Here is a 26,372-nt window from a genome sequence, read left to right on the forward strand (position 1 = left end):
GACACACACACACACACACACAGACACACGAACACACACACAGACGCACACCGCACCTTCAACCTGCACTAAACACATACACACACACACACACACACACACACACACACACACACACACACACACACACACACACACACACACACACACACACACACACACACACACACACACACACACTGCTGCTGGTGTACTTGACAGACCTTTTTAATATTTATTTTTCTTCAAAATGCTACTATTACCATGTCAGAACGCTATAAAGGACTTTTTTTTTTTTAGGAAAAGCACAAAAGCACAACAATACCTCTTAATGTATGTCCTCTACAAGTCTTCTGTTGTCCAGTCTTGCACTTTAAATGTCTGTATGAGCACTGTCTATGTCCATACTGTCTTAAGTCCATGTATAAGTACTGTCTATGTCTAGACTGTCTATGTCCTTACCTAGATTAGTCTATGTCTGTATGGGAAAGCAAGAAATGTAATTTCAAATTCTTTGTATGACCAGTGCATGTAAAGACATTGACAATAAAACCTACTTGACTTGACTTGACTTGACCTACTTGACTACTTACTACTTACTACTCCTACTTACTATAACTACTACTGCTGCTTTTCACATTTCACCATCACCACCTCAGCTACTTCTGCCACCACAGCAGAGCCCACTTTAATTTTAGGGCTATTATTGCCTCGCAGAGTGCCGTGTAGTCTGAATGGCAAGGGAGGGGCCTTGCTGGAGGGAGCCTAGAGACAATCCCCGTGCTCTCCAGTAGGTCAGCAAGGAAATGTCACAGGTCACATATCGCCCCCTGCTCCAGCACATGGTCACAAAGAGAAAGAGAAAAACAGGGAGAGCAAAAAAAGAACCCTCCAGCAGCTTTGGTGTTCACATTGAAGCGGAGTACATGACGAAAATGATTTTAAGCCTCCCCCCAGACAGACTGCTTGGCTGATTGATTTTTTTTTTTTTTAAATCTTTAACGAGCTCATTTTCAAAATGCGGCACTGCTCTACAGACAGCACCACCCCGTAAAACACTGAAATCTTTGCTAAGAAATTCAAGCACTTTGTTCTGCTTCTTGTATGAATTGTGTTATGCTTCTAAATTCTGCCAACTTTATTTTTGCATACTATTATTACATATCAGGGTGGACATGGCAAGCCAGACTATAACACGAAATCCACCAGGCAAAAGATATATTTTGCCAGTAACGTTGGCTATAAGGCTATATCAGGGCAGTGGCGCAGTTTTAGGAAATCTGAGGCCCTGGGCAAAGAAACATTTTAAGGCCTCCATAATAATTGATGATGTATAAATGCAGGAAAACTAATACCATAATGCAAGAGGCCCCTGAATGGACGAGGCCCTGGGCAATTGCCCAACCTTGCTCAATGCCAAAAAACGTCTACGTATCACCCTTGAGGCTTAATTCCCCATAAGGGCACCCGCATCCTTGTTGAATAAAGGTCTGAAATGTGATTCTGTGAATGTGATTCAATATTTTTCAGCGGTTTGGGGGGGTTGTGGCTCTCACACTACACTATTTTTTTTTTTTGGTGTGGGTGTGTGTGTGTGAGAGACAGAGAGAGATATGCCTTGGCAAATGTATGTAACAGTGAGCTATATATGATTATTTTATGTGTAATATGTGTGTTATGTCTTGTGGGCAATGTCTTTATTTATGTATATGTGTATGCTACTTGACACCTTAATTTCCCCCTGGGATCAATAAACGATACTCTACTCTACTCTACTATTTCACTATACTGTATATATGCATGTGTGTTTTTTGTCTGCACTCGTGGCTTGCCCGAGCTTGCTCTGTCCTGCTCGCTCTGTTTGCAATCTCCCACTACTCTGCCGCGCTTCAAAAGCACAAGACAGAAATAGCCGCGGGGCATCACTGAGGCCGCACTGCACCCAGAACCAGAACCAGAACCACCACGATTCCACAGGTCCGCAGGTTCATTTGGATTCCCTCCTGCAGAGACAGAAAAAAGGAAGAGAGGAAGAAAGAGAGACAGAGAGAGAGAGAGAGAGAGAGAGAGAGAGAGAGAGAGAGAGAGAGAGAGAGATAGAGAGAGAGAGAGAGAGAGATTGAGAGAGGGAGAGAGAGAGAGAGGGGAAAATAGAGAAGAGAAGAGAGAAGAGAATGCTGCAATTGCAGACGTGTCTCTCCCCTCCTCCCCTTCCTCCCTCCGTCCTCTCACCTTTCTCTTTAAAGACTTGCATGGTTCCTCTTCTTGTCATTGTTTCTCCAACACAAACAAAAGCAACCACCAATTAGTCCATGCACCTCGACTCAAGGCTCTGCATACATATGGACACATATTCACTGCTCCCCTATAGGATACGCTGGCGTTCGATTGGCCGCCTCCTCTGCTGATGTCAGACAACGTCAGCCGGCCCCCCTCTCCCCTCGCTCTCCTTCCTGCGCTCCGATGTCCAGCCGAAGCCGCAGCCCGAAGCCCAGCGGGAGGCCCCGCCCCCCTCATGGGGAGCAGGCTAATGGTCAGTGTGGCGAAGTCAAGATTGCTAATACAATTACAAGAGCTCTAAAGAAAAGAGCTGGAGGCAGGGGGGTTGGTGCTGCTGCTGCTGCTGCTCTTGTTGAGCATGGGGGAGCATTGGGAAGAGCTAGGGGTGGATGGGATGGGAAGATGGTGTGTGTGTGCTATGTAAGGGGGGATGGAGGTGGGGGTGTAATGGTGTGGTGGTGGTGGTGGAGGGAGAAGGGGGTTGGGGGTGGGGGGGGCTTGGTAGAGAGTGGCTGGTTGGTTGGTGCTGGTTGGTTGGTGGGTGGTCAGGGGCGGGGCCGGTACATCACTAATGGCTTTTTAAAAAGGTTACAGCGTGTCGCCTCTCCTTCATAATGGGGCCCGGCTGCGCTGGAAATGCAATTTCCGGCCTGGGTAATGCGGGAGTGCGAGAGAGGAGGAGGGCAGCGTGGTGGGTGTGGGTGTGGGATGTGGTGGTGGTGGTGGTGGTGACGACCCTGCATGGCGGAGGGTTCAGAGGGATAGACGGACAGGCCATATCCAGCAACGAGCACTATACACAGTGGCGCGTCTACCCGTTAGGGGGCCCAAGGCAACACATAGACATGGGGCCCTCTTGATTTATTCTTTTCTGGCATTTACCATGGCAGGGTTGGCTATTGGGGGGGGGGGCTACAGTGGGCATTTTTGATGGGGCCCCTAAGCAATTGCCTAGTCTGCTTATTACCTAAACTGCCTTTGACTATACGAGCACTACATTGCACTCATGCGCTTGTGCTGAGTCGAGCAAGGAGGTGACAATGAGCAGAGGTTACGGGGGCGGAAACAATAGCACCTCGGACATCACACCGCCATTACCACTTAACGTCGGAGTGTGTCCCGGGTCGCGGGGTGTCAGACAGCCTGTTATGTATCCAAACATCATCCTCACAGGCCTTCCTGCTCGGCCGATGTAGATAAATATTAGACTTTCTACATGCAGCCAGACCCTGTGTCTGCCTGGCTCTTTGCGGTTTCAAAAAAGGGCGAAATCATTAAAATTTCATGCGGTTTGGAGAGCTATTGCCGCAATTACTAAATGCAAATGCCAAAGCTTACAATGAAGCGCTTTCCCATCTATTAGTAGAGCTGGAGTCGAAGGCAGCCGTGTATCCATTTAGAGAGCAGAATGGAGCTGAAGGTTGCATGCGCTGGCAAGGCTGTATGTGAAAAGGCTGTTTTTGCTGCCTTAACAACTAGCTAAGCAACCAATGCACTCACATAGGTTGCATTGTGTTACTAGAGATTTAATTAGCTGTCTTTTTCAATAACAATGGGGGAACAAATATTTGATCTACTAGCATGTAATGGTGAATATTGAAAATGATCAGTCTCGGGTCAGGCTTCATTTATTTCTATTACATATTTTAAATACAAAAATGTATCAGTTCCAATTGAAAAAAGCGTTTTCAAATCATCCAAATTACATATTGCAAGAAGCAATGAATGCAATGAATTCATGCTGCACATTCCATTCAAACATGATCTTTTTCATGAATATTGCACCACTCGTTTGACCAGAACACAGTAAAATAATGCAGCATTACTGTAATTCAACAGACAACTCATGCAAATGACCAAATGGTTTATTTGCAAAACGGTGTATCTCCATTTTTGACTTTTGCATTTTATTACTGAAAATGACTAGAGGTCCTATCACATATGTGTGAATTCTTACCATTCAAAGATGTTGAGAACATATTTTTTTAACCTAAATAAAATGCATTTTGCAATGCAATTCAATGGAATGCCCAATACAAAAATGTCAATTTCCCAACATTCCACAAAATGGAGAAACACGGTTTTGCAAATAAATCCTTCAAATACACTCTATCAGATCTGAAATCAACTCTTTAAGTGTTGAATTAACACTGTGTGTTTTTCAACCGTGTATGTTTTGCAGCCAAAGATGCCAATGACGTCCATGACTGGCCATTCAAAATGGTGCTTTCATGGAGAGGATCCACCTACTACAACTGTGTTTCCAAGCCATAATGAAGACTTAGAAATTGATGGTGGTGTTAAATATTCATGAAAAAGATTGAATTTGTGAATAGTTAAGCTAGATCCGGGAGATAAACTACCAAAAAAAGAAAATCATATGCACCACCTTTAAGAACGGTGTGAAGACCGGCGTAGTGTTTTAGACAGGAGATTCAGAGAGGCAGGGAGGATCTTCATTCATAAATGCACAGACAGCTGTGATCAGTTTTGTATGTCGGACACAAGTGTGAGGAGCCTATTGGACGAGCCAAAAAAATCAATAAAGGACATAGATTAGTCCTCTGGGTCCATGCCTCACTGACGAGTCCATGAAACCAGTAAGCTGAAGATATCAGTAAGTCATACCAGTGATATGGTAATTATACTAGATTAGTATTTATCAACGGGGGCTCGATAAACCCCAAGGGGGCGTTGGAGAGCACTAGGGGGGCATTGAGAAGGATACAGTTGAGAGGGGGCAGTGATTAGTTGCCATTGGGGAGCTTTAGTCCATTTTATTTTTTAGTTCTAAGGGGGTATTGGTAGGTTACGATGTAGTCAAGCGCAGTGTTGGGAGGCTTGTTATTATATGCTGGGGTCCAGGGGGTGTTTTTTTCAAAAAAAGGTTGAGAACCGCTGCTATAGATGCATGTTCATTCTGACCAGTTCATCTCAGTTCAGATCAGATCTGTCTGTGAGTGTGCCTCAGGCAGTGGCAAAGGATATCCACCTGGCGTCTGCTGCAGATTTCAGGCATCGTCTACAGTAAAGTCAGTTCTTTTCTCCTTTTAGCTATCTGTTGACTTTTGCAGCAGATTTTCTACTCTCTTTGGACACCTAAGGTTTCTTTTCCTTCAGTATTCAGCACAGTAGGCAACATGTTTGTTTGTGTTCATTCAGCACTTGGAGAGTCAATTTACCACCATGGAGCCAGTTTATTTGGCCCGCGAGATCATTTAGCCCACATACAGTACACCATGAATATGTAGTAATATGACTTGAACACATTTTGTGCCTCACAGGAATGATAAGTGCACCCAGGCCAGTGTAACAGTCATACAAGTGAATCTGATATCTCCACATACACAACATGTACAATTTCTGTCCATTTTTAAAAATAAATATTGAGTTCGGCCTGCGACTTCATTCAAGCTTTTTATTTCTGGCCACTCAGAATTTCAATTTGACACCCCTGCTCTAGAGTGTATATTCGGTCTAAGAGTAGTGTGGAATTTACACTGCATTTTTTATTTTACTGTGTATTCTGTCAAGTATATCATATAAGCGTCAGTAGATCTACCACTTAGTACCAGTTTAGCTTGCAATACCTTTTCAGCAGTCCCATGAGCAGGATGCACCTTTTCTCTTTTCTTTTTTCAACACCACCACTACCACTTATTCCTTTAAACCACTCTGTTCACTCATAAGTATACCCCTGGGGGGAAAATATGTAAATTTGGTTCAGTGGAGGATAGTAAAAACGTCTTATTTTTTGACCAGAAGGTGTCATTTCTACCTTTTTTCCACAGTTTGTTTGAGAGCCACTGTGTAACAGCCTAGGCAGATAATTGGTAATCGCTGCTGACATTCATTGCCTTTGCTCGGTTCCGCTTCCTTCCCTCTCTCCCGCTTTCGTGTGGGACCACGGAGTGTCACAGGATTTCCTCCTGTACCAGACGGATGCACTAGCATAATTTAATGTCACCAGCTATCTGAACTTGTGGGAGAGGACTATTAGACTGCATTTCCACAAAATGTATTGAGAGACAGTTAAAACAGTTCTGTTTTTATATCACAGTGGTCAGGAGGAGGGTTTTCCTTAGCCACAACAGTATCCCGAGTAACAATGCAGTGTTAAGTTCATTCAGAGAATGTCCCGTTTGATTTTACTGTTAAAGATCAACGCCTTAATGCAGAGTCTATGTTATAACCTTACTGTCAAAAATTTTAATGGCTATGTCTTAATCTGTCGCTTAAGGCTCTCAGTACTGTCATAGCAATGTTGTTATGACGTAGTTGAGTATTTTCAGCAAATAGTGAAAAGGCCTGCCAGCACTAGGCCATCTGCACTAAGAGGCTATACATGTACCTTTTTGAGTGCTAAATCAACACTACAAGGCCACATGTGCTGTAAAACACTGTTAATTTCAACTCTGTAAGTGTGAAATCAACACTCAAATCGTTTAATTAAAACTACATTGATTGGGAGTTAGGACCATACTGTATATTCTCAGAGCAGGGTTGAATTTACACTGCCTGTGTACTTTACTGTGTACATGTCTATTCACATCAACCATTCACATCCATGCTGTTATGTCCTATCTTAACAGCATCATTAGTGTCAGTGTGTGCAGGCATATGTTTCACTCGTTTTATTCTTTCCACTTCAAAAGCATCCATTCTGAATGTTGGGACGGTATCTCTGTACCATGCCACATGCATGCACACCAGCCTATTATCCACGTCTCATCTGTTTCATGACATTTATCCACCTGAAGGATATCAGAGCGGCTGGCCACACATGAACGGCTCATCTTAAGGTTACAATTGGATAAGAGAAAGGGCATCTGCATGATCCTCTACTATGAGGTTCCCTACTCCACACACACACACACACAGAGAGAGAGAGAGAGAGAGAGAGAGAGAGAGAGCTGGTGGTGGGAATTGTGGTGTGTGGGGCTTTGGGAAAGAGCATGAGAGAGGACATTTCAAATGAAATTGATGGAGATGCTATTGAAATTCTGATTATCGCCTGCTATTGTTTACAGATTGGTTCCAGGGCCAATACGGTTTTGGTCTCATATTATAAACCTGTGGTGCTATTACTATAAAACAACAGCGTTCTTCCAGTTAGCTTAATCATCGAGCAGACAACCAGATATCTAGGCTATAGTCTCTTAAAATGCACACCACTCGACCAGTGCAAAAGGCTTCATTGAAAAGGCTTGACTATGAAAAGTAAAATACTACTATGATATTACACAGGGTCGTCTTTAGTTCATACATTACAAATTTGTCATTACCATTCTGGCTACAAAAAACTTATGACATGGGCAATGTCTTAATGCATTTTTAAGGATCAGGTCACATACTCTGACAGTAGGAATTAAAGCTTTTTAACTTATAGTGGCTTTTTTTTGCATTGTCTAAATTTGGCCTTAAAGGGGTATGCCACTATTTTGGGGCTCACTACAGTTAAAATCGTTGGCTGGGGTTTATAAAGGTGGTAAAGTGTCTGAATTTTCATGTTAAGCATTGTCTTGCTTTTAGACATGTTAAAAGAGGGAATATGTCGCTAAGCTAGTGAAAGTCAATGGATCCATGTAGCATGCTACAATGCCACACGGATCCATTGACTTTCACTAGCTTAGCGACATATTCCCTCTTGTCTTAAAGCAAGACAACGGCTTACATAAAAAATAAGACACTTTACCACCTTTATAAACCCTGGCCAACAATTTTAACTGTATTAAGCCCCAAAATAGTGGCATACCCCTTTAAAAGTGTGCAATAAGGGTCCTGTTTCATACAGAGCCGTGTAAGTACTGAGACATCTCCTCCTATGCACACCATGCCACTTACAGTATCTCCACCACTAAAATACATTTGATAGACAAAATGTTCTCATCTTCACCTCCTATTCTCTCCTCCCCATCATCCCCCCTCTTTCTCTCCCTCTTTTTCTGTCTTCACCCTAACCCCCTCTCCCCCCTTCTCGCTCTCTCTCCCTCCCTGTCTCTCTGCCCCCCCCCCTCTCTCCCCCTGCCCCTCTCTCTCACCCTTCTTCCCTTCTGCTGGCGATCATCATCGTGGCAGTCTCCGTGACCTCAGCCGCCTCTCTCTCGCTCTCTGTGCGGAACAGCCCGTCAGAGCCCGCTCGTGCCCCACACCTGCTGTTCGGGGATCAGTGCTGAACAGCCACTGCCAGCGGCCCGCCGATGATTAACAATCCAGCCCCACTGGCCCCAGACCAGCCGGCCACGGGCTCAGGCGCAGCCGCAGGCATGCAGGCCCCCCCTTTCCGCCCGTAATGCCTCCAATCCATCAGATTGTGAACTGTGAAGGGGAGACGCAGCACAGAGCACAGAGCTCATGCAGTCACACACAGCAGGAGCAGGAGCAGGAGGAGGAGGAGGAGGAGGAGGAGGCGCAGGAGGAAGCATGGAAACGAGGAGTGCAGCTGGAGAAGGAAGCCCAGCCTCTCTGGGACGGAGGACTGACTGACTGACTAACTATCTATCTGTCTGTATGTACATGTGTGCCTGCCTGTGGCCAATAACATTGTGGATACTGTGTAGAGGATGGATGGGAGGATACAGGGATAGAGGGATGTGGAGGAGGAGAGAGGAGGGGAAGAGGAGATTGGGGGAGGAGAGAAGAGATGGGGAGGAGGGGAGAGGAGGGCAAGAGGAGATTGGAGGAGGAGAGAGGAGGGGAAGAGGAGATGGTAGGAGGAGAGAGTAGGGGAAGAGGAGATGGGGAAGAGGAGAGAGGAAATGGGGAGGAGAGAGGAGGAGAAGAGGAGATGGGGGAGGAGGAGGAGGAGGAGGAGGAGAGGAGGGGAAGAGGAGATGGGGAAGAGGGGTAGAGGAGATGGGGAGATGGGGAGGAGGGGAAGAGGAGGAGAGAGGAGAGAGGAGATGGGGAGGAGGAGGGGAAGAGGAGGAGATGGGGAGATGGGGGGAGGAGAGAGGAGAGAGGAGATGGGGAGGAGGGGAAGAGGAGGAGAGAGGAGATGGGAGGAGGGGAAGAGGAGGAGAGAGGAGATGGGGAGGAGGGGAAGAGAGAGGAGAGAGGAGATGGGGGGAGGAGAGAAGAGGTGGGGAGGAAGGGAAGAGGAGGAGAGAGGAGATGGGGAGATGGGGTAGAGGGGAAGAGGAGGAGAGAAGAGATGGGGAGGAGGAGAGAGGAGATGGGGAGCCACCAAAACAAACAGACAAATAAAGATAAAGGAGAGCGACAACCTGCAGTCTGCCGTCTGGGACACACACACACACACGACCCCTTTGTGTGTGTGTGTGTGTGTGTGTGTGTGTGTGTGTGTGTGTGTGTGTGTGTGTGTGTGTGTGTGTGTGTGGGTGGGTGTGCATCTGTGTGCATGCGTGTGTGTGTGTGTGTCTGTTTGGTGGCCCATGGCAGGGGTTGGATGAGGGATGTGGATGAGGGTGGGTGTGCAGAGAGAGAGAGAGGAGTGATGGGCTCGATGATCCACACACATCAGCTCTGGGCAGCTCTGCTGGGGTGTGTGAGTCGTCATCTCGTGGTCTCGTCTGCCTTGAAGGCTTGGCTCCTGCAGCTGGTGTGCCTTCTACCAAGGATGGATTACTGCATGGGCCTACCGGGCCCAGGCCCAGGGGCCCAAGAACCGAGGGGGGGCCCGAAGCCCAAGCCCAATCAATTTCAATGCTCATTTTCATAGTGTCAATATTGTACTTCTAACAACTGTGTTATAACATTTTCTTAGGGGACAAATTCCCGAACCCCCAACAACATAGGGTCTCTAGCATCTGGTCTAAAACCCTGAATCGTTTTGGAAACTAGCAACCAGGGCTGGACTGGCCACCTTTGGGGGCCCCTATTTTCAGAAATACATATACATTTATATACGTACATACTTTTACAATTCTGAAAATAGGGGCCCACGAGGGTGTGGGGCCCACCGGTGAGTCAGTTCTGCACCGCTAATAATGAGGGGCCCCTTTAAGCCAAAAGTGCCCGGGCCCTATTCCTCCCAGACCAGCCCTGCTAGCAACACCTTTGAAAGGGGGGCCTTCTTACTGCTTGGCCCAGGGGCCCATGGAATCATAATCCGTCCCTTCCTTCCACCCTGCTCTGGCGGGTAAGGCTGAGCAGAGCTGAGCGAGCAGGGCATGGCAGCATCAGTTCTTCCTCCCTCTCTGACGCCGCTTCGGGTGCCACCACGGATGGCACAGGCCTCAAGTTCAGATCCCACTGAACAGATGCAGGGATAAAAATGCTAAAACGCCCCACTCTCAGCGGCCTGCCTGCCTGCCTGCCTGCTTGCCTTGCATGACAGATTGATGGTGTCAACGCCCCTGTGAGTTTGGTGCTCACTTTCGGTTTTGGCCAGTGTCTGATTGTTTTTTTTTTTCAACAGTTTTGGAGGGGGTGTTGCATCTCAAGTGTAAATCAAAATTAGACTGGTGGATTTGGATCCAGAAGATGGCTCCTGAGGTGAACAGAACACACAGGGCAGCGAGATCACAAAGTGTGGAAGGTCCAAATTATAGAAAAACGATCGGCAAATCAAACTTCAGATGTCTCAGTGTGGAAGTTAACTACTGCCTTGCCTGTTCCTCTCACCGAATGAACCATTTTCTGAACAGGCTTGAGTCAAGAAGGCAGCCCAATAGACTACCTCTAGCAGTGACAGATTGTGACAGTAAGACTTGAAAATGGAAACTCGTGAAAGCCCCCTGACTCCCCTGTCATCCCCAGAGCTTTGGGACTGGATTGAGAGCAATCTACCAGACTGAGTGAGCACTTCTCATTCCTGTGAGTTTCCCCCAGCATAATCCCTGTGGACCGTGATTTTTTAAAAAGATTATATATGCTCACCGTGTCAGTGTAGCAGATTACACCAAATAGAAAGTTGGCGGGTGATATATAGGCTGACAGTGCCGCTTTAATTGTCGGTGTCGCTTCAAATAAAGCGTTCCATTAGAGAGCGTAAGGATTGTGGGCTAACGCAATCAGAGCGAATGAGATGCTTTGGGTTGCGCAACCGAGGTCGATAAACTTCATTAAAGCGGCTGTGGGCAAGAATAGAACAATCCTTGACCTCCGCTCTCTCCCCGCCCGCATTTCTTCAACTCTCGAATTCGTTTACTTCTTGCAGCCAGCTTCTAAGACCAACCATTCCAGTTCCAAGTCTCTCTCCCGCTCTCTCCAAATCTTGCCTGCACTAGGCTACACATACAGAGAACTCATTCAACTCCACAAAACCCCTCAAGGCTGTAGCCTATGCTTTTTTTTCTCCAAACCAAGAGGCCTAGAACGCATTTCTCCATTCGTCTTTCATTTATTCTTTTATTAACCAACCTCTTCTCCTCCCATGGCTCAACCATGGCTCACAATACACACGGAAGCACGAGGAGGACCTTGGACCACTTCATTGGAAATCTTCCTCCTGCTTCACCAAACACGGCGCAGGCTGCATGATATTTGCCCATCTCCGCAGCAGCGGCGCTACATGGCATTTACCTACTCCAGCGACTTCTCATATGCCGGGAGTCACATCTCTGAAGAAGGCTCGCTCTGGCTAGATTGATGTCAGTGTGACATATCTGTATGATTGAAATAACTGAGTGAGTGTGTGGGCTACACAGGATGTGGGCTAAGCATAGATTCTCTGTGCACGGCAGAGGGGAAGAGGATTGTAGGATGACATTGCCATGTTATTTTCGTGATGCATGCATGCAATAAAATATTTCACATAGCCTAAATTAGGTTGTTGCCTATGCATGTGCAATTCTGCACACCACAATGCAGTTTGTTTTGGTTTATAATCATCTTGAAGGGCTTGTACAGAGGTGGTTCTAGCCATGTTGGGGCCCTAGGCGAAACATAAACCTGTGGCCCTCAAAAGTCATTCTTTAAACATGTCACCAATTGGCATGGAGGTAGTGAGGGTGCTATTTTGTAAATATATCCTCAATTACTTTACGTAAGTGACAAACTAAGATCAGGCCTACTTATTTTTGTGCGTTTAGGCAATTGCCTAGGTTTGCCTAATGTAAAGTCCGCCTCTAGGCTTGTAGTCAGCACAGCCCATGCGTTTCCAGATCCAAACAGCCTACTAGAACTACTATTATTATATATGTCCAAGGATAATCTGTAGCCTATACTGTGTGCAATTTGATGAAATACTTTCTTCGAAATACTGAAGCTGCAAAACAATATCGAGGAAGGCGGCATTTCTTTTTTATCCTTTCTATGGGTATTTCATCATTTAGTCTTGTGAACTTGCAGCAGAAGATGGTGCAGTCAGACAAGTATAGATTTTTTTCATGAACGTTCAGTCTCTTCTCTCTCTCGCTCTCTTAACCTTGGCTTGCGTAAGCCCTATAGAAACTTTCTCGGTGAACCGCAGCCATGGCGACAGATCGTGTCAGACGAGGCTCATGGCTGTGTGGTGTGTATAGCGAGGAGAGGAGGAGAGGCAACACAGCAGCATCCACACCCGAGGAGTTGACAAAGCAACCCCTCAGAGAGGCGACTAGTGCCCCCCTGTGGTCAACAGGAACACTGCGGTGGCTGCTCCACCATCCTCTCATGTCCACAACGCAGCCCCGTCACCAATACACGCTACCGGTAGGCTACAGCACTGGTCATGCGTAGACCGCAGGACAGACAAGCTGAGACACTGCACCTCTCACTCAGGCAGAATAACACACTGTTATGAAAAATGCATCGTAAGTCGTGCCTGCAGAACTTTGAGCAGTAGGTGGTGAAGGCGTTTATTTGAATAGCTTTGAATTCAAAATTACAGCTCCCTCCAAATAAATCACAACACAAAGGCCTCACAAACAATAAAGGGGCTATTTTAATGCAATGATTTCCCCACATGAGGGCACTGGATGCCTTCAGCAGGAGTCCCTCATTGGCTCAGACAGCATGAGGTCAGAGCAGAGAGAGCGAGAGAGAGAGAGAGAGAGAGAGAGAGAGAGAGAGAGAGAGAGAGAGAGAGAGAGAGAGAGAGAGAGAGAGAGAGAGATGGATCTAAGGTACTGCGAGAGAGGATCATTCAATTTTCATTGCAGTAGATTTACAATGCGCACCGCCCCACCTCCTGTTCTCTCTTGAAGCCTGCAAATGAAGACTGTAGCACAAGAGGCACCCATATTGCAATATCCATTTATTGTTCTCATCAGACAATTTGTTACAAAACAGAAGGTACTTCATTACAACATGAGAGAAAAAAGTGAAACCCTTCTCAAAAAACGGTGGGGGAAAAAAAATCCCATTTCCATCCATATGCCTCGCAAAGTCGTACCTTTCTTTATCTTTAATTCAGAATCTGTGATCAAAAGCTGTAAGAAATGTAGACAAATACACTTGCAGACACCATTCAACCTAAAGATGTTCACATACAGTATTTGTGCCAAACACATGTATTAATATCTAAACAGTTCTTGACAGGATTGTGCCTTTGTTTTTCTACGCTGTACAGTACCAAATATCATCATAGCTTTTTGTCACCGTCAAGTCACTATGGTCATTCTGGCTAAATAAATTCAAGAAAAACCTTCTAGACCAGCGGTGACAGACAAAGTCCTTCCTGCTCTCTACTTTTCAAACATCTGTGTGTGTGTGTGTGTGTGTGTGTGTGTGTGTGTGTGTGTGTGTGTGTGTGTGTGTGTGTGTGTGTGTGTGTGTGTGTGTGTGTGTGTGTGTGAACTGGGGCTTGGGCAAAGGGCACTGCTATCCACATCCTAGCTTTCCATCTCTCTTTAAGGATTTTCCCACCGTCAGAGGGACAGTGCCAGCATCACAGTAGTGGAGTAGTGGCACAGCATATTCAGGGCCAGGTTGGCATGGGCAGGGCTGAGGAGCTGGGATGGGAGGGGAAGGGAAGGGAGGGTGAGAGGACAGCTGGGGGTGGGGGAGCTAGAGATGGGCAGGAGAGGGCTGAGGAGGGGGAGAGGAGAGAGCAGGGTTGGGGAGGAGAGAGGGAGAGCTGGACTGGGGAGGGCAGGGCATGGGAGGAGAGAGCAGAGGAGAGGAGAGGAGTGGAGAGGAGAGGAAAGGAGAGGAGAGGAGAGAGCTGAGGAGAGGGGAGGAGAGGAGAGGAGAGGAGAGGAGAGGGGAGAGCAGGGGATGGGCTGGAGAGAGGGTGAGCAGGAGATGGGCAGGGGAGGAGAGGGATGAGGAGGAGGGAGAGAGATAGAGCAGAGATTGGGGAGCGAGAGACAGAGAGAAAGAGAGAGAGAGAGAGAGAGAGAGAGAGCAGGGGATGGGGGGAGGGAGAAAAAGAACAGGGAATGTGGAGGAGGAAAGAGAGAGAGCAGGGGATGGGGAGGAGGGGAGAGAGAGAGCAGGGTATGGGAGAGGAGGGAGAGCGAGAGAAAAGGGGATAGGGAGGAGAGAGAGAAAGAAAGAGAGAGCAGGCCACGGTAGGCCAGGCTGCTGATGAAGGGGGCTCCAGAGGCTGCACGGACAGTTAGCCCATGATAAACTCATTAGCGTTCGGGGCTAACTTTGGGCCGTCACAGGCCCGCCACGCAGATGGTAGCCACGCTGACTGACTCACACTTCACCAATTACATCTTGGACGGCTGACAAACAAATTGGTCCCGGAGGTAATAAGTGGGGGGCGCCTCCAAGCAAGACTAAGCGCGTAGTCTACACAGACACAAAAATGATGGGGGTGGATTTGATAGACTCGTGTTTCACTGACACAGGGGTGGTAAGCGGAGGTCAGATTTGGGGTTTCTGGGGGATTTTCTGTGTTTGTGTGTGACTGGACAGCCACAGACTGTTCAAATCCCAGAAAAGCTTTGCCAGAGAGGGTATAGGAAGAGGAGAACGTAGCCTACTGTAATACCCCTGGCTCTGCTGAGGAGCGATCTTCTCCCTCTTATCATCTAATACTTTCAATCATTCACAGAGTGCAAAGTTGAATCCATAACAACATCGTCAAATAGGCCTACAGCGCCGTAAGAGATGAAAGTCGAAACATAATGAGCAAAGAGGAGATTTTTTTGGGGGGGGGAGATATAGCACCTTTATTCAGTGTTAATTCATCCATTCAACACTAAGAGAGTACTCTGGGGCCACAAACAATCTATAGGATGTTGAATCAACTCTCTTGGGCAGTGTTTCCCAACCAGGGGTACGTGTACCACTAGGGGTACGCGAGCACACCTCAAGGGGTACGCAGAAAAATGTAATAATAACAAATATATTGAGTGTAGTCACATTGGGATAGAGCAACAGAGCCTGAATGAGGGCGAGGGGGTACTCATCATATGAAAAAGTTGCTAAGGGGGTACGCAGGACAAAAAAGGTTGGGAAGCACTGCTCTAAGGTGTTGAATTCACACAGCCATTTTTTGTTCTACGGTGGAGTCTCAGCTGATCTAAGAGCCTTGCTGCCTGTTGTTTATCCAGGAAGGATCTTAATCCGTCTGATCTTGTTATACAGTGCCAGCGAGATGGCCCAGTGGGTTAGTCACCGCAGTGTGACCAACCATGTCCCCCTCCATGGTGGTGGCTCGCCCACTAGTAAGGACAAGGTGTGGTCAGAACACAGACAGAGTATGGGAAATGTCAACACCGCCTGTAGTTTTTAGTACACAGCAAATTCATCAGTGTAAATTCAACAGCTTACCCCACGAACACACCAGAAAAGGCCAAAGCTACAAAGAGTCGCTGGACTGTCTTCATAGCAAGAACGACACAAGCAATAAAAGCGACAGAGTATGAGCGTTAAAAGCAGAATGCAAGCATTCCGACATTTCATTTGGCTGTGGCGAACCGCATTATAGCTTATTAGCATCGTATTTGCTGTAGTTCCACTACGAACTGTCGCTCATATCGCCTCTTGTCGCCCAAATCGCTTTTGTCTTCTGTTGCCAGCTTCTCCATACAAAATCAATGACTTCTATTGCCAATGTCGCTCTAGTCGCTTTCGCTGTGCTTGTGACATTAGAGAGCTGACTGTAACACACACAGTGCTGGCCATACTCTCGAAGTATTGATTTTTACAGTAACTCTGTAAAATTTACAGCATTGACAGAAGAAACACTAAGCCTGCAGACAGAATTGGACACCATGACCCATGGAAAAAAAATCTCCAAAATAAAAATATGAAAAGACTACTTCACATAGCCTATTCATAAACCTTCATACCAAAGAAGGTGGATCTAACAAGAAGCGTCATTTTGTTTCTTTTCCGGTATCCACTTTATGTCGGGTGAACGCCCCTTCAGGAGACCTTCGGTTAGGAGACCTTCGGAGTCCTGAGGTTGAGAATCAATGAAGTCCCCTTAGCGCTGTAGATGGCGGTAGCGCACGTCTTGCGCAAATTCACACCTCAAAAAGAGAACAAGAAGTAGGGGACAACGCCCCCTTAGGAGACCCAACTTGAGCACACGCTTTCACATTGAGTGGGCGTGTTTTGCGATATCTTGGTTTGATTCAGTATTTTTGTTCATACTGTGCGTAGGTTTACAGGTTTTGTGTCCCTCCATGGTTGTTAAGAATAAAGGTGGCAACGGCACTGGGCCACTACGCCGGTGACCCGGGTTCGATTCCTTTCCGGGTCATTTGCCGATCCTACCCCGCCCCGACTTTATCTCTACCCTCATTTCCTGCCCCTCTCTCACTGTCCTCTATCATATTAAAGGCAATCCCCCCACACACACTAAAAAAAATAGAATAACTGTGGCAGCAAAGACAGAGACTAGCATGGAGATATGATGAGGCAGAGAGAGGGAGGGAGATAGAGTGTCAGTGGACCAATGGTAAATGTCAGAGCTGCATGTTGTTAAGTACATTTCAAAGTGTTTGTTCAAAAATGTAAAGAGTGGAATTCAATGCCCATAGTGTTGGTCATACTCTCTGTGTTCATTTAACACAATGGACTTTACTGTATGGGCAGAAGAGAGCATCAGGTTGTAGACAAAATTGGACATCATGCCATGGCGAAAAACCTACATAAACAAAAACTAAAATATGAGACTTCATAGGTTTTGCGCCATATTTCGGGTGACGACAAGCATAGTCATGCAAGTTGGCATCTCTGAACTGTACAGTGGAGGGGACTTTGTGTGTGTGTGTGTGTGTGTGTGTGTGTGTGTGTGTGTGCGCGCGCGCACGTGTGTGCGCATGCACGTCGGGCCCACTGCATCTGTTCCAGCTGAGACAGCGCTGTGGCTGTCATCCACGGCCCAGCTTACCGCATATGCAGCCCACACTCCTGTTATCCCCTCATGGATGTACAGTAAGGAGAAAAGGGACATACATACATACATGAAGGATGCCTGTGTTGCAAAATAAAAACCAACATTTGTCATACAAAAAAGGGAAGCGCTATTTACAGGAGACACAGCCAGGTGTACAAAGAGGATCCAGTGTATGTAAGAAAGGGAGAAGGAAGAAGGGGTGTCAATATTGGCAGGAGACTCAACAAAATGTGTGTGTCTCTCTGTGTGTGTGTGTGTGTGTTTGTGTGTGTGTGTGTGTGTGTGTGTGTGTGTGTGTGTGTGTGTGTGTGTGTGTGTGTGTGTGTGTGTGTGTGTGTGTGTGTGTGTGTGTGTGTGTGTGTGTGTGCACGTGTTTGTGCGTGCCTGCGTGCCTGCATATGCGTGTGTAAATGACCATATGTGCTGCTGTGGTGTAACACTTTATTTGATGCCGGTGTCATACATATGAGATAACAACGTCAGAACAGTGCCATAACGCAGTCATACATGTGTCATAAGCATGTCAATGTCATGAACATTTTATGGCTTTGTCACTAAGTGACATTCGGTCATGACCATAAAACGTTTATGACGTTGACATCATATTTATGACTCCTCCATGACTATGTCATGACACTGTTTTGACACTTTTATGACACTGTTATGTCATGTGTATGACGTTGGTGTCAAGTAAAGCGTAACCGTGATGTGTGTATATGTGCAAGATGTGACACTAGTGTATTTGTGCAGATCCAACCAAAGGGGCAACTTGACATTGCATAATGACAGACATACAGTATAAAAGAAGAAGTCAACAAAGTTGTAAATAAATAAATAAATACCTGTATATATTTTTAAAAAATGCAAGCGCTTCAAAAGCAGTGACTACAGGATCAGACATCTAGAGGTGGGAGGACTTGGTGTGAGGAGAGAGAATGTGCAAAACTAAAAACCCGCAAAACTGTCACACCAGGCGAAGGTCACAAACATGTGAAAGAAACAAATCTTCAAGTTTCTTTTGTTTCAGGCACTTGTGATCCTCTGATGAAGACGGAAATGTCACCATCGAAACATGGCAGGTAAAGGATAAAAAACTTGTCCATGTCTGAAACATAATAAACTTGAAGATTTGATATAACTTTAAGACATAATGAACGTCATACCACCATGTGAAAGAAACACTGTGCATGGCAATCTACAGAAACCAAGATCAAAGCCATGAGCAAATAACCTTCACAGCAAACAAAGTCAAATGAAAAAAGTCACATGTACACAATCATATCCATGAAGCTCAGGGTGGCAAACATTAGACCGTTCTGCATCAGGTCGGCCATTCATGAGCTCATCCACTTAAGCCTGATTCGCACGAGATAGATTACAGCTATGGAGGACCACTTGTAATTCGCAATTACCTCTGCACCCCTGTGTTATTTTGTGGCACATTTGTACGGGATAAGAAAAGAGGTTAAGTTTCATCTCATAGAGTAGTTAGAGTTTTTCCACACATGCGCATTCACACAAGATTTAAATTTTGCCGAAACAAATAGAGAATTATTACTTCAGCAATTACGGACATGGCGCAGTCGCACGAGACTAGGAACTCAGACATTCTCTGCAACTATTTAGAGATACCAGTGGTCCATAGGTAATAAAAGTCCAGTGCGAATCAAGCTTTACTTGCAGTACCAGTAGTAACAGTCCCGTTCAATTTGCGTTATTGCAGGCCTGATCTGACTTACAGGGCTTTTCCCAATGGGCTGACAGACCTCCAGATCTGATTTTTTTTGTACCTTTGTAGACACCGGCCACGCAAAAATGTAGAGTGGGCCATGACAAATGCCTGGGCCTTTATTTTGGGTCCCAGTCCAGCCCTGCTGTGTTGTCTCTGCTGTTGAGTTATGCAGAGAGGGGAAGGAAACTGTGTTGGCGTGTGTGTGTGTGTGTGTGTGTGTGTGTGTGTGTGTGTGTGTGTGTGTGTGTGTGTGTGTGTGTGTGTGTGTGTGTGTGTGTGTGTGTGATATGAAGACAGAGACAGGTGGCAAGAGATTGAGAGAGAGAGAGAGAGAGAGAGAGAGAGAGAGAGAGAGAGAGAGAGAGAGAGAGAGAGACAGCGAGAGTGGTCTCTTGAATGTCCAAGACAAAATTCTCCTCTGGGAGTCAATGCGGATGACGATGAACCGACAGTATAGCACAGGTCTGCCGACAGCATGGGACAAATGGGTACATTTTCCTGGGGCCAGGGGAAGGGCCCCCCCAGAAATGGGGCCCCCATTACATTGCATGTATTAGGTGGGGGCCCCTTACTAGATGATTTTGTCCTGAGCCATGGGCCCGGCCAAAGCTGTCAGCGGCCCTGGTAACGTATGTGCAGGTGCACGGCTCTCGGGGTCACTATGGGAGCGGCAAGTGGATCTACGGTAGCAGTGACCCAGGTCTCCCCCTCTGGCCCCCACTTAAGTCACTCCAAGTCTGGAACAGATGGAGGCTACCCCTGCAGCAGTACGCAACCGGACGCAGCCCCCGTGTGTCTTGTCATCTGCTAGCTGCTGGCGTACGTGCTCGGGAACACCTGACAGGGTGTTTAAGCAATCCCTCTAGGGGTGTCTTGATGGAGAGAGAGAGAGAGAGAGAGAGAGAGAGAGAGAGAGAGAGAGAGAGAGAGAGAGAGAGAGAGAGATGGTTTGTGTTTTTTTTTTTCTTCTTTTTTTTCCTCCCCCTTGTTTGTTTACGTGTCGTTCTCCTGAGAAGAAGTGCGAAGGCTCTTTGATCTTTTGTAAACGGAGCGGGGAGCGGGAAGTCTGTCTGTAGGGCTGTCAGAAAGGGTCTTGAGTACTGTAGACTCAGTCTCTGAATGTTTGGGGGTTTTCCAGGGAGTTGCAGGTGCTTGTTAGATGTGGTTAATCGTGATGCGAACATCGACGTGCCGAGCTGAGATGCTCTCAGCACACCAGCACGGCACAGACACAAACACAGACCTAGACGAGAGCCCTACGGTGCCACACCGCTGAGAAATGCTCCAAGATACAAGACAGTGCAAATCTTCAGACCTCCTCAAAGGGTAAATTGGGAGTAAACACATGTTCTGTTTCATCGGCAAGGTATTGTGTGGCATGAGACATAGAATGTACATGTACATAGAGCACAGACACTTCACCCTTGTATTCATTGAAGAGTCCAGCAAAGAAGATATTTTATATAGGGTCTACTGTGCAGTCTACTGAGATTTGAGAACATGTCTGCTTGAAGTCCGGCAAAGGTTGTTCAAAGAGTCCTGGGTCTGAGGAATGCTTTGATATTTGAGTTGAGATGTGGAGATACCTCAGCTCCTGAATGGTTTCTAGCTGTAGTGGAGAGAGAGTGAGTTAACAGTTCCTTGCAGAGAGGAGAAGAGCACTTCAGAGGCAAACGATTACCTCGGTATTGAGTAACACTCTTCTCGTGGATGACTGGCACATGTACATTTTTTTTCTCTTTCAAAATCAGACACCAACATAACATAATACTTTCCACAGTAACTGATAATTCAACAGACAAAACAGCAACTAATCTTTTAAAGAGACAAAGAGACAAACAAACACAAACATCTCTTCAGACACAAATAAAAGTAAATAATCATGACCTGACACTGTACGAAGAGTTGCAGTCTTTCCTGTCTTTTTTTGTTGAGTCCCTTCAAGCGGGACCCCATCGGTTCCCCAGGGGTTTAGGATCAGGACGGAAAAAAGACGTCCAGTCGGGAAGGGGCGGGAATTGTAAAAAGGGCTTTAAGTTTCACCAGAGTTGCTTGGGGAGGGTTTGGAAGTGAAGTAAGAGACTCTGTGGAGGAATTCTCTGTGTGGGCAGATTGATCTGAGTGTGAGTGCGGTGCAGTATGGGAGAGGTGGCAAGGAAGGGTGGGTTGGGTATGGGGTGGAGGTTGGCAATGGTGGCTGAGGTGGTGGTGGTGGTGGCAGTGGTGGTGGTCTAGACCTGAAGAGTAGTCTGGAGCTGGACTGCGTTTCTCAAAAATGTTTAAGTAGTACTTAAGCTTAAGTACTACTACTTAAGTACTACTTAAGTACTACGTAATCTTAAGCACCACTTAAGTACCACTTTTATACATACACTATTTGACTCTTAGTGATGAGCTATATTGCTAAGGGGGCACCTCATACTTAAGTACTAGTTTTTGGGAAATGCAGCCCTGGTTAGTGGAGAAGCCTGGATAGAGTATACTGCCGTGCAAAACAAGAACGCAGTAACTCAAAATGGTCGATTTTTTTTTTATATCGGAAATCTATCGGCTTTAAACTACCTCATTTGTCTTGTGTCAAAAAATGGTGGTCCAACACCGTTCCGTTTTGGAGAAGGTTATGTTGTGCAAAACAAAAACGCAGTAAGTCGGTGAGTTACTGCTGCACTGTCCAATGGGAATAGTTTGAGAGTAGACCGTAATACTAGCCAAGAACGCAGGAACTCCTGCAGTAACTCCATTTTGTGGCAGTAATACCAGCCAAGAACGCAGTAACTCTGTTTTTTGTGGCAAAAAGACACATAAATGTTGTTTTTTCAGGGTTTTTTGTGTGCATAAAATTTCTATCCTAAAAAAGCATGACCAGGAAGTGTCACCACCACTTTACCGACAACACAGTTGTCGCGCCACATAGGAAACTTTGAAGCCTTTTTTCTCAGTTTGCAGTTTTCAGAGTTACTGCGTTCTTGTTTTGTAGGGCAGTATAGCGCACATTTGGTTGGAGTAGCCTCGACTTGGGTGGTGGATTTGGTCACACCTCTGTGGACGATGAGATCTGGGAAGATTGGGAGTGTTGAAGTGTGTGAACAAGGAGGCAGTCCTTGTGGTGAAGGACAATTTAGAGAAGGTTGGAGAAGCTTAAACGGCTGTGGTGGAGAAGCCAGGTTGGGAGGAATAGTGGATGACCTGTGTGGAGTAGGAGCAGTTAACGGAGGAGTTAGAACCTAGAGCTGTGTGACCTGTGTGAATGGTGTGCCTAGAGCTGTGTGGGCATGGTTGCCTTACAGACCTGTTACCTAGAGTAGGTGCAGGTAGAGAGTGAAGCGAGTAGCCTTGACCTGTGTGGAGTAGGATCATTCTAAGGAGTAAGACTCTAGTTGCCTAGAGATATGTGGCATGGCTGCCTAGAGGCCATTTGTGTGACATGGTTACCTATAGACCTGTGTGGACTGGGAACAGTTAAGGGTGGCATGGTTGCCTACTGTACACCTGTGTGGCATGGTTGACTAGACAACCTGTGTGGCATGGTTGACTACACCTGTGTGGCATGGTTGCCTAGACCTGTGTGGAGTAGGAGCGGTAGAGGGTGGCATGGTTGACTACACCTGTGTGGCATGGTTGACTACACCTGTGTGGCATGGTTGACTACACCTGTGTGGCATGGTTGCCTAGACCTGGGTGGAGTAGGAGCGGTAGAGGGTGGCATGGCGTCCGGCTGGGTGGGCGGAGCAGTGGTGAGGCGGGTGATCGTCAGGCTGGTCTAGACTTCGCTGGAAATGGAGCGAGACGGTATGAGGACATCGGGGGTGGCGGGGAACCGATAGGGCTGATGGTCATGTGATCTCAGTGAATGGTGATCCCCGTGGAGTCTGCTGGGGAAAGCCAGAGAGAGAGAGAGAGAGAGAGAGAGAGAGAGAGAGAGAGAGAGAGAGAGAGAGAGAGAGAGAGAGAGAGAGAGAGAGGAAAACGAAAGAAAGGAGAGAGAATGGCAGAAAAAAGTGAGAGAGATAGCTCGGAAAAAAACAGCCAGAAGGGAAGGAAACAGACAGACAGAGAGACAGACAGACAGACGGACAGAGACAGAAAGACAGACAAGAGGTGGGGGTTATAGCACATGAAAAGAACCAAAACAAAAGCAAAACAGGTTTGGGCAGGGGGACAATACTTCCACACTGACCAGACAAATAACAAATAAAAGGAATGAGGATGAGGGGAGAGAGAAGAAGAAAGAAAGAAAGCAAGGAAAAATGGAAGGAAGGATGGATGGAAGGAAGGATGGTGGATGACGTGGAGGACGGACAGGGATGAGACGGCATGGCTGGATACTGCTGGAGGTTTGGCTCAGGTTGACGTCTCTGGGATTGTAATGGAATATTAACAAGGCCTGGGCGTGCTCCGGTCCCAGTGGTTGTAAATTTGGGGGTGGGCAGGGGTGAGTGCTGACTCAAGTTCTTGTCAGGGCCAAATTGCTTTTCACATGGAGGGGGGGGGTAGGGGGTATGGGTCTACTGTTGGAGGGAGGTTGGGGTGTTTCAGAAGGGAACAAAAAGAGCAGGATAGGCAGGGAGTGAATGCTGGGATTGATGATCACCATGGCAACCTCATCATCCGCTCCATCCACACCCCCCCCCCCTCATCATCATCATCATCATCGTCATCATCATCTTCATCACCATCCTCTTCTTGTCTGGGGGTTAGTCTTCTCTCAAGTACAGGACCGTTAGTGTTCGTCCAACACTGCAGGCCTCAACATAGTGCCAGGTGTTTGTGGAGGAGGTGCAGCACAGCACACTACCATCGACCTTTCGCCAGTCAGTGTAGTCAGTCAGGGGTGGGAGGAAAACACCAAAGACAGATGCAATAGGTGGGAAACGTCACTACAAGGGAGCCACGGGGACGACACAGAGAGAAGGCTGGTTGGGATGACGGTTGGGGGGGGGGAGGGAAGATTGTAGGAGGTGGTGGGGGGTCACGGTGATAAGACAAGTGTGGGGCATGCGTGAAGGAAGGCAGAGTGGACAGCAGAAGGGGGGGGCGGGTGTTGGTGTGGGTAAGAGAGTGTGTTTGACTTGGAGGTTGAGGGTTGGGGTTGTTTTCGGGGAGGTGTCAGCCGGGACGGACAGAAGGTGGTGGGGGGAGGGTGGGGGATACAGAGAGGGGCAGGAGGGAGAGGAGGAGGAGGAGAGAGAGAGAGGGAGAGAGAACCCCTTGCTCCTCCTCTTCCACACCACACCTCCACCCCCTTTCCTGGTGTTAACGCAACAACAGTCCGGCCGATCACCCACCCCCGCCCCTTACCTGGGAACCACTTAACTTTTCGAGTGGACTCTCCACGCAGGGCAGCGAGACCATGGGCACCCCTAGCACGGACTCGGGCCGCTGGGGCCGGGCTGGCGGGGGAGGGGGCAATGCCTGCTGGAAGTTGTTGATGACGCACGTCACCTGGTCACAGAAACAACATGGAGTCATGACAACGTGTTAGTAACTAGCTAAGTAGCATGACAATTGTAGCCCATTTTATTTTGTCTTAATCCTACATTTACATTTGGGTTGGCTTATCGTGTATAAAATGGGCTATATAAATAAACATGACTTCACTTGACTTTCTTGCAGATCCCGCTGTGTTCAGAAAAAGCTTGACTACATCACAACAGTATTGCAATGATCATTGCCAACAGACTCAAGGAACAGAGTAGGACGTGACCATTTGTTCCCAATTTTGGTGAAAAATAAGGTTATAACAGAGGCTCTGCACTAGGGGGTTAATCGTCTTTTGGTGTGTGTACACATCTAGCATTTTCCCCCTACACTTATACTTATACTTATTATTATATTACTATCATTTACGTAAAGGTGCACTGTGTGATATGTTTATTCATTTCCAGAATTCATGCTGCCCATTCACAAATGCTACCTTTTACATGAATACTTACCACCACCAGCAAATTCCAAGTATTCATTATGACTGGGAAAATTGCTCATAGCACGTATGAAAAGGGGAGCTTCTCCCTTCGGATACAAATCCACCATTTTGAATTTCCAGAAATAGACATTCTTAGCAGCAAAACTTTGCATTTGGCAATAGGCAGCACAGTTAAAATGAGCAGTATTGAGCAAGACCTACTCTGGCCACAATCCCACGCAGTGCACCTTTAAAGCATAAGCCCGATAAAATGACCCATTTAAACTCCAACCGGACTAAACTCATAAGGTCCTACATTGGATCCAATCGGCCAAAAATCCTCAACTTCACAAAGATAAGAAATCTACTCAGAGACACCATGTTCCCAGGTGTGCCACTCAAAAGTATAATTATGGGTTAAAAGTAAAAGTTGTTCAGGCACTTAATTGGTAATGCTAAATAAATGCAAATCCAAAGCAAAAAAAGAGTCTAAAATTGGCACCAAGCATAAATTGAGCAGCAAACTTCCCAGAACACCCGAGTGTGTTTGTGTGTGTGTGTGTGTGCGTGTGCGTGCGTGCGTGCGTGTGTGCGTGCGTGTGTGTGTGTGCGCGCGTGCGTGTGATTTTGCACCTACAGTAGGCTGCGACGTGCTTAAACGTGCGTCTCCAAGAGTGTGTGTTTACACCCAGGCCTAGATGTGCTTAAATATTGCCTAATCTGTTTATATTTACCAGTCTCCTGGAGTGCTGTGAACCCGACCGCATGTCTGTTTGTGATGAGGCTGTTTGAACAAAAGCTAAAGACTCTCAATGGCACCCGGCGCAGTCGTGTTAATGCGGTTTTGCCTCAAACTTAAGATGAGGGTATGATGAAATCTCATGGAAATACATAGATGGAAATGATATCTCTGATTAAAATGCACCGCCGCAGAAAATCCATATCTCATGGCGGCATAATCCACTGCACGGAATGGACTCCCTGCTAACTTTGTCAACACACCTATATGCTCTGTGTCTTTCTCATCCAACACCCTCACACATACACAGACACACAGACACAGACACACAGTCCTGCACAGATGGTTTGTTATCCATCTTTATCAAAAGTTTTGATTCAAAACACCTTTTTCATTTCATTTGGAAAGAGGATAAAGAAAAAAAAGCAAACACTTTCTCAGAGAAGTTAGGCTGTGCAATTGAACTTCTTTTACAAGACACCACTTCACTTTGAAGACATTTCACCTTTCATCCATCGCTCTGCTCATTTTGGATGAGATGGGGAACATA

General features: G+C 46.7%; 1 protein-coding gene across 1 annotated transcript in view; it reads right to left on the minus strand.

Annotated features, from left to right (window-relative positions):
• Positions 1-22,928: 22,928 nt before the first annotated feature.
• The window catches only part of plppr2a (phospholipid phosphatase related 2a), a 75,461-nt gene continuing 72,017 nt past the window's right edge, over positions 22,929-26,372 (minus strand). Inside the window, exons 6-7 of the mRNA XM_063214171.1 lie at positions 24,496-24,623; positions 22,929-23,050 (exon numbers count right to left, since the gene is read on the minus strand). Of these exons, the coding sequence (XP_063070241.1) occupies positions 22,942-23,050; positions 24,496-24,623 (237 nt within the window). The 3' untranslated portion in view covers positions 22,929-22,941. The remainder of the gene's footprint in view (positions 23,051-24,495; positions 24,624-26,372) is intronic.

Source organism: Engraulis encrasicolus, chromosome 2 (assembly GCF_034702125.1).
Source record: "Engraulis encrasicolus isolate BLACKSEA-1 chromosome 2, IST_EnEncr_1.0, whole genome shotgun sequence".
Lineage (NCBI taxonomy): Eukaryota > Metazoa > Chordata > Actinopteri > Clupeiformes > Engraulidae > Engraulis > Engraulis encrasicolus.